The 12,849-nt window shown below is 48.0% G+C and overlaps 1 protein-coding gene across 2 annotated transcripts in view; it reads left to right on the top strand.

The window, feature by feature from the left end:
* Positions 1-4,104, top strand: part of PDZD4 (PDZ domain containing 4) — a 31,481-nt gene extending 27,377 nt beyond the window's left edge. For both annotated transcript variants that reach the window (XM_020977287.1, XM_020977288.1), the window contains 4 exons: positions 87-149; positions 1,177-1,278; positions 1,569-1,679; positions 1,935-4,104. In XM_020977287.1, coding sequence (XP_020832946.1) covers positions 87-149; positions 1,177-1,278; positions 1,569-1,679; positions 1,935-3,494 — 1,836 coding nt within the window. In that variant the 3' untranslated portion in view covers positions 3,495-4,104. The remainder of the gene's footprint in view (positions 1-86; positions 150-1,176; positions 1,279-1,568; positions 1,680-1,934) is intronic.
* Positions 4,105-12,849: the final 8,745 nt, after the last annotated feature.

Here is a 12,849-nt window from a genome sequence, read left to right on the forward strand (position 1 = left end):
CCCCTTCCTGTGCAAAGTGGACCTGATGCATCCTGTCATTCCCTGGGAGTACCTAGCACTATTCCCACTTTGCATGATTCCTGTAGGTAAATCCCAACAGCATTGCAGCCAAAGATGGCCGGATCCGAGAAGGGGACCGCATCATCCAGGTGAGCATTGAGTGGCAATAAGGGGGTGGGGGTGCAACAACAAGCTTCCCTCTCACCTGGCCTGCCCTTCCTCTGCCAGTTGGCTCTTTTCAATCCTGTTTGACTTTGTGAAACGATCTTCCATATAAAGAGAAGAGGGGGAACCAGCCGTGAGAAGGAACCCAGATGACACGCCAGTTGTCCGGGGTGGGACTTCTGTCCAGGGATCTCTGTGCTAGGAGTGCTTGGTTCTTTGAGCTGAAGGGAGTCAGTGTTAGTAGACAGAGATGACTGCTTCTCCCCATCCTGGCTAGAGTCCTCCCTAGGGACTGGGTAGAATGGCTGTCCAAGGGTGTCTGTTCAACTGTCCTACCCCAGTTCCCCCTACTGTCTTCTGAGCTGCTGCTTTCATGTCCTGTGGAATATGAGCAGGGGGAAAAGGGCCCAGATCTCCTGCAGCCTCTGCTAAAGCTTGGCGAGTTCATTCTCTACTGTGTCTGACCCCACGCTGGTGAGAAAATGTCAGGGCTCCCTATGACTACAAGGAGAGATGCAAACACCTTAAGCTGGTATTTGCAGCTCCATCTGGGCCTGGAAATGACTAGCAATATCTAGCTCATTCCGTCCCTACCCTGTGGCCCTGGGTTTTTATCCCATGACTCAGGAGAGGGTCTTATGCAGCCTGGCTCCCAATCTATGGTTTTAGCTTTTTCTTATATGCCTATATTAGTCAAACTGTTCCTCCCACCATCTCCTGAACATACCTGGGGTCTTCCAACTTCCAAGCAAAGGTTAGGCTATACTTCCCCTGTCTGGGATGCCCTACCCTCCTCTCTCTATAGCCTACCCGTCCTTTAAGTACAGCTCAGGTCCCTGTCCCCCCACTCCCAAAGCCTTCCCTGCCTGCCCTAGCCCCCAGGGCTCTCTCACTCCTTGGAGCATCCCTCATTTGGCAACCACATATGAACTGTCCTGTGACATCTCTAATAGCTTGAATATTAATTATATTATTATATGTATTATAACATTATATAATGTTATTTATTAGATAAATGGCATGGATGTCCAGAATCGGGAGGAGGCAGTAGCAATCTTGACCCAGGAGGAGAATACCAACATTTCACTGCTTGTGGCTCGGCCTGAGACTGAGGTAATCATACCCAGCAGGATTAAGGGGGGTGGTAGGGATGGTGAATCAAATACAGCAATGACAGACCAGGGCTTCTCCCCTTAAAGGTGCCATTTAGCTTTCACGTAGTGACAGGCCCTCTGAGAAAATGCCGCATGGACAGCAAAGTAGACCCAGGAGGGCCACCTCTTTCTTAGGCTGGGCCAAGCTCACTCTTCAGCATGGTGCCAGGAGCTGGGAGCTGTTGGGGAGATAGCTGGTGATGCCAGGGGGACCTTGGCACAACTCTAGTCCTTGGCTTTTCTCTCTAGCTGACCAAGCGGTGGAACGACAGCGACCGTGAGGACTTCTTAGATGACTTCGGCTCTGAGAATGAGGGGGACTTGCCGGTCCAGAAGCTTAAATCCCCTTCTGCCCATCAGGTGAGAACAGGGGAGGGGTCAAGGCACTATTGCTATCGTCAGCCTTAAGGAAGAGTATACCCTGAGTTAAGGAATGGCAGAGTGGGAGAGATGGAATGAAGGAACTGAGGAATAGGAGAGGAAGAGGGAATTGTCCACATACCCATATTACCCATAATGCTTTAGTCCAGATACCACTGGGTACCCCATCTTAGCCTTCAAAGCTACGTTGTATCTAGGCCTACTTAAACCCCAAACTTGCCTCTCTGTCCCCAGCTTGAAAATGAAGATGGAAAGGGAGCTTCCAGTGCAGGCCCAGGTCTGAGCAATAGCCAAGAGCTGGACAGTGGGGTAGGCCGGACTGATGAAAGCACCCGAAACGAAGAGAGCTCAGAACATGACCTGCTGGGAGATGAGGCCCCAAGCACCACAAACACTCCTGGAAGTCTACGTAAATTTGGCCTCCAGGGCGATGCCCTGCAGAGCCGGGACTTCCACTTCAGCATGGACTCCCTCCTGGCTGAGGGAGCTGGGCTGGGTAGTGGGGACGTCCCAGGTCTCACAGACGAGGAATATGAGCGTTATCGGGAGCTGCTGGAAATCAAATGTCACTTAGAGAATGGCAACCAGCTGGGGCTCTTCTTCCCGAGGGCAGGAGGGGGTAACAGCTCTCTGGATGTCAACCGCAATGAGAGCCTTGGCCATGAGATGGCCATGCTTGAGGAGGAGCTGAGGCACCTGGAGTTCAAGTGTAGGAACATCCTGCGAGCCCAGAAAATGCAGCAGCTCCGTGAACGTTGCATGAAGGCCTGGCTTCTGGAGGAGGAGAGTCTCTATGACTTCGGGGCCAGCGAGCCGAAGAAACATGAACTCTCGGACATCACCGAGCTGCCTGAGAAGTCTGACAAAGACAGCACCAGCGCCTACAACACAGGCGAAAGCTGCCGCAGCACCCCACTGCTCATGGAGCCCCTGCTAGAGAGCCCCTTGAGGCGGGTCACTGATACCATCTTCAAGGCTGCCCCGGGGAACTCAAACCTCAATCAGACCACATGTGGCCCCCACAAAGCTGTCCCCCAAGACGGGAGCCCGGCCAAGTTCCGTTCCCTCTCCCGGGATGGTGAGGTTTGCCAGAGGCAGCACGCTGAGGATCGACTCCGCCGCAGCCCTAAGACTGGAGGGGCATTGGAGCAGGTGGGAGCAGAAGGCAGTCCTTACCTCTCTAGGCGCCACCGTGCGCAGGGTCAGGCAAGTGAGCGCTACCACAGCTGTGTACAGCTATCTCAGGCCCGGGGCCTAGAGGAACTGAGCCACACCCCCCTGAGCCTGGCTAGCATGTGCAAGGACTCCCTGGCCGGCCCCAAAGTTGCAGGGGCAGAAGCCCCACGCATGGAGTGGAAAGTGAAGGTGCGAAGTGATGGAACGCGGTATGTAGCCAAACGACCAGTACGTGACCGGCTCCTGAAGGCTCGGGCCCTAAAGATCCGTGAGGAACGGAGTGGCATGACCACAGATGACGATGCCGTGAGTGAGATGAAGATGGGACGGTACTGGAGCAAGGAAGAGCGAAAGCAACACTTGATCCGGGCACGAGAGCAGCGGAAACGGCGGGAATTCATGATGCAGAGCCGGCTGGAATGCCTGAAGGAGCAGCAGAACAGCGAGAGCAAGCACGAGCTCAACATCATTGCACTGAGCCACCGCAAAACCATGAAGAAGAGGAACAAGAAGATCCTGGACAACTGGATTACCATACAAGAGATGCTGGCCCATGGAACCCGGTCAGCCGATGGCAAGAGAGTCTACAATCCGCTCCTGTCCGTCACCACTGTGTGAACCTCCCAGCTAGGCCCTTAACTGAGACACACACAGCCCAATGAATCTCCGGCTTCATAGTCTCTTTCCCTTGGAGACTAGGGTGTTATGTGAGTGTGTGTGTGTGTGTGTATATTGGGGTGTGTGTGTGTATGTGTGTGTGTAAGAAACCCAAGTTATCTGCATACCCAAGGTCAACAGGAAGGTGTCAGGCCTGCTCTGTGTATGTGTGTGTGTGTACACGCGCACACACACATACACTGCCCTCCCCCCCTCCAGCTGGGGTGTAAGGAGACAGGGAAAAACTAAATGAAAAAGTTGGGGAGGGAGGAAGACTCTGCCAAGCACAAAGCATTTCCTTACCTTGGATTTCGAGCACAGACTCCTTCTTCGAGCACAAAAGTCCCCGTGGATGGTAATGCCTCCCTCAGCTCGCCTCCACTGTGCCGTGTCTACTGGGGGCCCACTGGGAGCCTTGTTCATGGACAAAAGCAACCTTGATTTTGTGGTCTTTATCCTTTTCTGTGCTTGCCAATATTTGTTTTTATGTTTTGTGAACCTGCCCAGGGGCCAGCAGCTCCTTAAGGTGACTAGCCAGGAGCTAAGAGTGATGTCTGTCTGGGAAGAAGGTTGGGAGGGTAGGGAGGGGGGGAAAGGGTCTGGGGTGGGGGGGAAGTGGGAGAGGGGGAATGGTGAAGTATGGGGCCCAGGATAGGGTGGGGGGCATCACAGGTGGATTGGAAGAAGGTCCCATGTATAATATGGCTGCTGTCTCACCAGTCTGGGACACTTCCTTCTCCACCAGCCAATGTCCAGGACTAGGGAAGTGATAACCCCTCTGTACTCCTCCCTAGTCAGACCCATCCGTAGTGTTGTGTTCACCTCTGGACACCACTATTTAGGAGGGACATTGACAAGTTGGAAAGTGTTCAGAGAAAGGGGGAGCAGGGTGGTAAGAGGATTCAGCATCATGTCATTTAGTAACTGGTTGAGGGAACTGGGGATGATAAACCTGAAGGAGGCTTGGTCAAGGGGAGGAAGGAAGTGGATATGATCAGTCTTCATGTAATGGAAGGGCTGAAAGATGGAAGAGGGCCCAAGTAGGACTAGTGGGTGAAAGTTAATAGGAAGGCAGATTTCAGTTCAACATCAGCAAGGGCTTCCTACCAACCAGTAGCCCAACGATGGACCGGGCAGAATCATTTGGTCATTAAAGCAGGGTCTGGGTGCCGCCGAAGGGCTTCCTGCAATCGGTGGGATGCCAGACCAGATGCCCTCTGAGGTCCCTTTCAATTCTGAGGCTCTATGATTGGTAGCATGCAGGCTACCCCATCCTCTGTAGATATCCTCCAACACCACCTGCATCTTAAGAATAAAGCAAGCTGTCTTTTGACTCTTCTTCTCCAAGTCTTTTGATTTATGTTTTGAGAGGACTCATCTGATAAGGGCAATGGCCTGCTTTGTGTGAGTGAGTGAATGAGTGAGTGAATGAGTGAGTGAGGAGATTTGAGGTGGGAAAAGAAGCTATTTGAAATTCACAAACCATACTCCTTAATTAATTTGTGAAAAAGATGCACTGAGGTACTCAATGGAAAAGCACTGTTTGACATTTGACAACATTTTATTTTGGAGCAGGAAGAAATTCCACAACCATGGGAACTTCTAATGAACGCCTCCCCCCAAAATGTGGAGTACGATAGGCCGCGAGTTGAGTCAAAAGCATTGGTGTGACTTGTGTTAGACTCCTCTGTCTTTGAGGAGGAATCCCATGGAGAGGCTGGAGACAGTGCCTCCAGGAGCAGGAAAAAAGCAAAGGAGAGAAGGTGGAAGACTGCCTTGAAAAGACAGGATTGAGGCATGACTCCACCCTGGTTCCCAAGTATTCAAAGGGCTGTAAGCAGCCCAAGCTTCATCTCCCGAAGCTACCACATCACTGCAGTGCTGTTCCAACTAAACAGGCTTCCAGGCTAGTTGGTAAGAGGAGAGCTCAGGCAGTTCTAAGAATGTGAATTGAGGGCAGGGACCTCGACGGCATTGCTTTTCATCTTCCCCCACGGTGCTCAACACCAAGCCCTGTACACAGTAGGAACCAGAGGTAAATGTTTGCTGAATGAATGATCGGATGACTCATAAGGCTCCAGTGTTGGTAATTGTAGAGGAGAAAGGCGGTATCAAACGAACACTCGTTGTGTAGTGACTAAGGAGTCATTTTATAATTGGCCTTGAAAGAGAAAATATCGGTCTAGAGGATTAGGAGGTAAAGGGAACTTCTGTCATCACTGCTAAAATTCTGGGAGAAAAGATTTGTGAGGGAAAACTCAGAAGCATATTCTCAGCAGTGAGGAGTCTGGGACGCAAAGGAGCATTCCTGTCTGAGCCACATAAGCCAGAGCTTGTGAGCAGCTGGTGCCTGGCTCCCAGCTCCCTAATCAGCAGCACCTATGTATGTTTGTTTGTTTGTTTTAGGCAATTGGGGTTAAGAGACTTGCCCAGGGTCACACAGTGAGGGTGTCAAGTGTTTGGTCTGAGGCCAGATTTGAACTCAGGTCCTCCTGACTTCAGGGCCGGTGCTCTATCCACTGCGCCACCTAGCTGCCCCTAGCACCTATGTATGGAGAGAGCTTGTTCATGGTGACCTCTGAAACATCCACCTATAACTGTAACTGAGGGGCCTAAGAAGGACCCACAACAGCAAAACACCCTTTTACTCAGAAGGCTAGATATAGATTCCAGGTCATGTGCTGTGTTACACAATGCCCCTACAATAATCTAATACAGATTTGCTTACTCAGTCCTGCTACAATTTACCATCTGAAGAGAGCTGAGGAAACAAGGGCTTTGATGCTTTTAAGAGAAAGGGGGCAGGGAGAAAGGGAGATGTTACTGCTTTTCCTTCAGCGGCCCAAACACTTCATTCAGCCCAGCCTGATTTTGGACACCTATAGACTATTTCTGTCCCTGCCAAACTAGCAGCAACCCAAGGAATGTATAAGAGCAACAGGATGGTTAAAGGTGTATACAGAAGGGCTTAATGGATGAAGGAAGTCACTTAACCCCATTGCCTAGCCAAAAAAAAAAAAAACTGGATGAGGGAAGATGGATGTAGGGCATGGGTGAGTGAAAAAGGGTGCCCTGTTAACCCATGCTTAAAACAGTATAGCTAGGGAAGCAGGTAAAAGAGATCCTCTGTTAAGTCTACTTTTATAATAGTGAATAAAGCCTCAGACCTGGATCCAGGAAGACCTGAGTTCAAATCCTGCCTCAGACACCTATAGCTATATACCACCTCTCTGGGCCTCAGTTTCCTTAACTGGAAAATGAGGGGATTGTAGTAGATGGCCTCTAAATCAATGCTCCTCTAGTACTCAGCAGGACATAAACAGTTTCAAGCTAAGTTGTATTTGAGATACAGACTACCACATCAAGTCCCCAGCCTCAAGTGGAAGGTCAATAGCACAATCTTCATTCTCCTCCTAATCAAGATATTAGGATATCTTAAGATATTCCTCTAGAATGGAAAATGACCCCAGTACTGGCTCTGGAGTCCAGAAGACCTGAGTTCAAAATCTGGCCTCAGACACACAACACTTACTAGCTGTGTGACTCGGGGCAAGTCACTTAACCCCAATTGCCTCACTAAAAAAAATATATATATATATATATATATATATATATATATATATATACATATATATATATATATGTATATACATATATATATATATATATGTATAGCTATCTATCTATCTATTTTAATATCATTGGTTTCCTGTATGTATTTTTATGCATTTAAAAACATCCTGAAAAGGGGCCCACAGACTTCACTAGACTGTCGAAGGGGTTCATGGCACAAAAAAGGGTAAAACCCCCTGACCTGGGCACTTCCCTGGGATCAAACTGCTTTTCTCTCCATTTCCAGCTGATAGGGGTATCTCTCATCTATTGCAGACTTAGTAGCCATCCCAGCACCTCTTACAAACGATACGCTGAGGCAAAAAGCTGACCTTTGCCAGAATTGGGCTGAGAAGCCCAAGTTTTGATTCCCACCACACTGACAGTTCTGGCAATAAGGTGGAAAGGAGGAGGGTTCCAGGGGGCTGGAATTGTGGCTAATGATTCAGGAGCCAGAACGTGAGGGAAGCAGCTATATGCTTACTCTTCACTTCCATTGCCTCCAGCTCTACCTGACCCTTGCCAGTCAATTCCTTTTTCAAGTGTCTCCTTACCAGCAAGGGACAGAACCATCACAGCCATTCACCCTGGACTAGGTATCCTCAAACATTTGGTAGCAAAGCTGCTCACCCAAAAACTCAAGCTTGGCTGTAGGTAGGGTGCTCTTCTCCTGTGTTCTGGTGAGAGGGCATGGCCATGTATGGCAGTGCTATCTTCAGTGGTGGAGAGGTACAGGGTGTGGTGGCTACCGGTGTACTGGCCTTTTGAAGACCACCTGGGGCTGTAAGGCACTGTGCTAAGTACATGGAGCACAAGACAGATTGTGCTCTTTTAAAGCTTAGCATTTGGGTCAACAAACACTAGACATTACATATCACCTCCCCATCAAATGACCTCATTTCAGCCTGATCTGAAACCTCAGACCTAGGAAAACAAAGACTAGGGGCAGTTAGGTGGCACTGTAGTGGACAGAGCACCTGCCTTGGAATCAGGAGGACCTGAGTTCAAATCAGACTCAAAGACACTTATTAGCTGCGTGGCCCTGGGCAAGTCAGTTAACTCTGCCTTAAAAAAAAAAAAAGGGAAGGTTGGAGGAACCCATAAGTTATTTGTGACAGCAACTCCTGTCCTGATCCTGGTTTTTAGTGAGGCCCAGAGAACCAAAAAGGACAGGAACATAAGGCCCATGGGAAAAGCATTGAGAAGTTTGGAAGACCACCTAAGATGCTAGTTCCCATCTTGTCCCTAGTGATTCCCTCTGATTCTCACTCCCCAGGCCCTTGGAACCCTGAGCAAAGAGAGGCAGGCCAGATGCTTCCAGGGGAAGGCAAAGCCTTTATTGTTTGCTATTCCCTCTAGCTCTAAGGCCTAGATCTCCTTCTCCAGCTGCTTTTCCACTCTGCCCCGCAAGCTTGCTTCAATCCATCATTATTCAAGCTGTACGGAATAATCCAATAACTTCCCAAATTATTCCTGCTCATAGCTTTGGCTGTTAATGACAGCGTGATGTCATATGAAGAGAAGTTGAGATAATTAGCAAATATAGCAAGGAACGGAAGCAGATTTCAGCAGGAATTCATTTTCTAATTACTAGTGGTTGAGAAACACCCTTGGATTGTCAAGGATTTCCCTGAAACTTTTTAACCAAGTTAGTGTGCATGCCCCATGGGCTTCTCCTACCTTAGGGTCAGGAGAATTATGTATATATAGGAGGGAAATAGGTGCCCTCCTGAATCCTAGGGACTGACAATACCCCAAATTTTAGCATCAGCTGAAGGATCGCCTGCAAACCATCCATCTCACTGCCCAATACCCAACATGAACCCCAAGGTCCTTCCCAAGAACTCAAAATGTGAAGCTCATTCCTACAGAATAAAGTTCTGGCTCCTGCAGATAATGGGCCTTAGTGTTTGCTAATGATGGCATGGAGCTCAATGGCATCCCAGAGGCCCCAAAAGGATCTGGCACCATATCCCACAAACTCAGGATAGAGCGGCCTATCCCTGGAAATGGGTACACACAAGCCTTAGCGAATGACTGGATCAAGATTATAGAGCTATCCCTTCCTTTGGGTATGTGGAAATGAGAATGGAGGCTAGAAGGGACCTAACAAGGTTTCAGTCATTCACGTCCTTAGTTTTGAGTGGTGCAGAGGGAATGAATGTGGAGCATTTTGGGCAACTAACACAACCCTTTGTGCAACTAACTTCATCTCTCTAGGCCCATTACTCCATGTGAAAACTGAGGAGCGTTAGACAGTGCTACCTTAGAGGCAGTGGCATGCTGGGAAATGTTTTAACTGGGGTGGGGGGGGGGGAGGGTGTGGGTGTGGGTGTACATAACACACTTGTAAATTCAATCGGCATCATTAACATTTTCTCTCCTCACTTTCTTCAGTCTAGAAAACAAAATAAAGAACAAAGCCTTGGTGCGGAGGTGTGAATGCTCACTCAGAAAATTCAACAATCTTTCAGTTTCAGCAGGCTCCGGAACACCCCCGCCAGGGGCTACCTTTAAAGATGCAAATACCCATCCTGACCTAAGTAGAGACCCACAGGGAAACTGAGCTGACCGAGTGCTAAAATGGCAGTCGGTTAGGGAAGGGGAGGGAGTCCGTCACTACAAACCGAGGAGAGATTAGAGCTAGGGAGCGCTGGAGATAAATTTAGGAGATCAATGGCTAACTTCAGGTTTCCGTGAAAGGAATTAAGAACAAATCAACTGGGACCTAGGAATAGCGACACAAACTTAAGTCCAAGTCATTAAAGCCCTTACGTTCTTGAGGTCGGGAGGGGTAGACCTCGCAGGCAATTAGGACACGTAAGGCCTGGGGATTTAGGAGGAAATTGAGAAAGTTCTAAAAAAGAATAATCTCCATAGGCAGATTCGGGGAAAGGCTTCATTCAGGGGAAGAATGAAGTCCAGGGATTTCGGATCTGCTCCAAGTGCAGAGACCAGCCAAAGGAAGCGGAATAACTAGGAGGTAAAGCAAATTGATAGTGAAACGGTAGGAGGGACAAATTGGTGAAATGCCACTAGGGTTGAAGGGAGTGGGTGGAGCCATCGTTAGGACGGGGTCTGGATTGGCTATTTCATTGGGCTAACGAACCTTCAAAATGAAGGAAGCCCCTCTGATAGGTCAACACCTTCTCTAATTTATAGTGTGAAGAGATGCAGAGCAGATGTAGTACCTTTCCCAGGGTGTCAGAGGACAGCCAACCCCAGGTCTTCCTGCTGATACTGGCCACAAAGGCCCTTAAGTTGTTTAGGGGTGAGGTACAATTGCCCCAACTATTTCAGACCGAAGAATCCCAAACACTACGGAGAGCTGTAATCTTGCAAGGATTTGCATTGAGCCTACAAACACTCTGCTGTCTCCATCTGAAGTGTAGGCTGGTCTCCTCTCCAGTCTAGGTTGATAGACAATGCATTCCTACAGGAAACCAAAATGAGGCTTTGATGGGATAGAAGTCAGGGAGAGGGACAGGAGGAATCTGAGGTGGGAAAAAGACTTGAAACCGTGTCAGATAGCTGTAGTATACGGAAAAGGACAACTGGACAGCTGAAACTTCGAAAAGTATGTTTTAAAGACCACATTTGAGGGTCTTCCCAAAAAGGAGCGAGCTGGGTGCTAAGGAAACATCTGCCCATCCTCTATGCTACAGTATAATTAAATAGGTCAGCAGTGGTGACTGGCGATTCCCTCATGTTAACAGGGGCAGCGATCTTATCTTCCTAGAATACACATCCATCCAGAGACCCATCAAGAAATACTACCCACTTTTGGCAACTCACAAGGCCATAAAAGATAAGGACAGAAGGGAATCAAAGTACTGCCAAAGACCACAGAGCCTTTTTCCCCCGTGAAAGTTTTAAGTGATTTGGGGGATGAACTGGTGGTATCTGAGAATGTTTCAATCATGTCTGACTCCAGGATTCCATTTGAAGTGTTCTTGGCAAAGAAACCATTTCCTTCTCCAGCTTTTACAGATGAGGAAACTGAAGTAAACAGGGTTAAATGACTGATCTAAGAGTCAAACAGCAGTGTCTGGGGCTGGATTTGAACTCGGGCATTGCTGACTCCAGGGCCCACTGCTCTATCCACTGTACCACCTAACTGCATTTTATCTGTGAATAGGTTTTGGATTTCTGGACCACACCTTTAAGTTTAGGGATGAAAGATTTCTGACCACAGATGGAGATCAAGGTGTTTGCAAATCTAATCAACGTGTTAAACATTCAAAAAGATGGGGTGAGGGGTAAGGGCCCTCCAGATAGCCACCAAGCAAGGTTAACTAGATTTAAAAAACCAGCCCTGTTTCCATTGCTTGGGATGAATGAAAAGGCAAAGACTGGCAGAAGGCTCAATCTCTCCCCTGAAGGACCATTGCATCGGTCAACTTGATACCCAGGATATTAACAGCACCGAGCTGCCCCTGGTTGCTCAAAGTCACCTGGTCTCAAAAAACTACAATCTTCTGCACTTAAGTGAGCAGATGTAACTGCTAAATGACATTTGAAAATCCTGCAACTAGGAAAAGCACCACAGAAGAGACAGCAAAATGTCTCCATTTGAAAAAATGAGTGGATCAAAAACTGTCAACTACTAATCAATAAGCTTGATTCCCAATTCCTATGGAAATTCCTTATGTTCTACATTAAAAATTCTATATATTTTTTAAAATGTTAGCAAAAAATATTCATGGCAGCTTTTTGTAATAGCAAAGGACTAGATACATGAGTACGGAACAGAACAACAAGCAGAACAATTTTGGATTGAAGGGCTGCACTTGAGGACCTAAAGGGACACATGTGGCCTCCAAGATACAAGGTTCCCACCCCAGGTAAAGCTAAAGGGGTGCATGTTAATTATGCCTTAAGAAATGAGAAAGGGCATGGTTTTGGAGAAACTTGGGAAGACCTGGATAAACTGATGCAGTCAAGTGGGCAGAGTGAAAACAAAGTACACAAGTTCAAAAGCCGTCAATTCAGTGAGGCCTCAGGATACTTCTCTATGCCACTACCTACTTCCTGGGAGGTGAGGTACAAATCGACACATTTAATTTAGGGGCATGGATAGACAACATGGCAATGTTTTAGCTGACTAAGCACATATGTCACAAGGGTTTTTCTTTTAAATTAAATTGGTGGTGTTAATTAGGAGTGCTAACTTAACCCAGATTTTATCATTTCATGGCATTCTTGTGGCAGAGATGTGGAATGGACAATACTTAGAGGGATTCGGAACAGGATGAATGCAGACTCATGAGTGGTTAGTTCAATGTTATCTTGGCAGACTTCCAATGGAGTTGGAATTTGTTTCAATTACTGGGAGGAGGGCATAAATGGTATCAACTGAATTCCAAAGCCCAGGACAGGGGAGGCCTGGTCTGACAGGACTTTGTCTGAATCCGAAAGTATATCAGTCCCAGAACCTAGAAGCCAAGGAAATGAACTCAATCTTAGGTGGAGCATCCAAGAACAAGGATACGGCACCCTGCTCTCCCCCATCTTTTGTCAGGCCAAATCTGCAGCACTTTGCTCAGGTTTAGGCAGCATCACAATGTAATATGACCACTGAAAAAGTGGAGAGCGCATCCAGAGGGCAACCAGGAGAATCACAGGCCTTGAGTTCATGTCCTGAGGTTCTGCTGAAGGAACTGGTGCTGTTTAGCCTAGAAAAGAGAAGACTGGTGCTGTTTAG

Source organism: Phascolarctos cinereus, unplaced genomic scaffold (genome assembly GCF_003287225.1).
Source record: "Phascolarctos cinereus isolate Bilbo 61053 unplaced genomic scaffold, phaCin_HiC Scaffold_8;HRSCAF=390, whole genome shotgun sequence".
In the NCBI taxonomy this organism is placed as follows: domain Eukaryota; kingdom Metazoa; phylum Chordata; class Mammalia; order Diprotodontia; family Phascolarctidae; genus Phascolarctos; species Phascolarctos cinereus.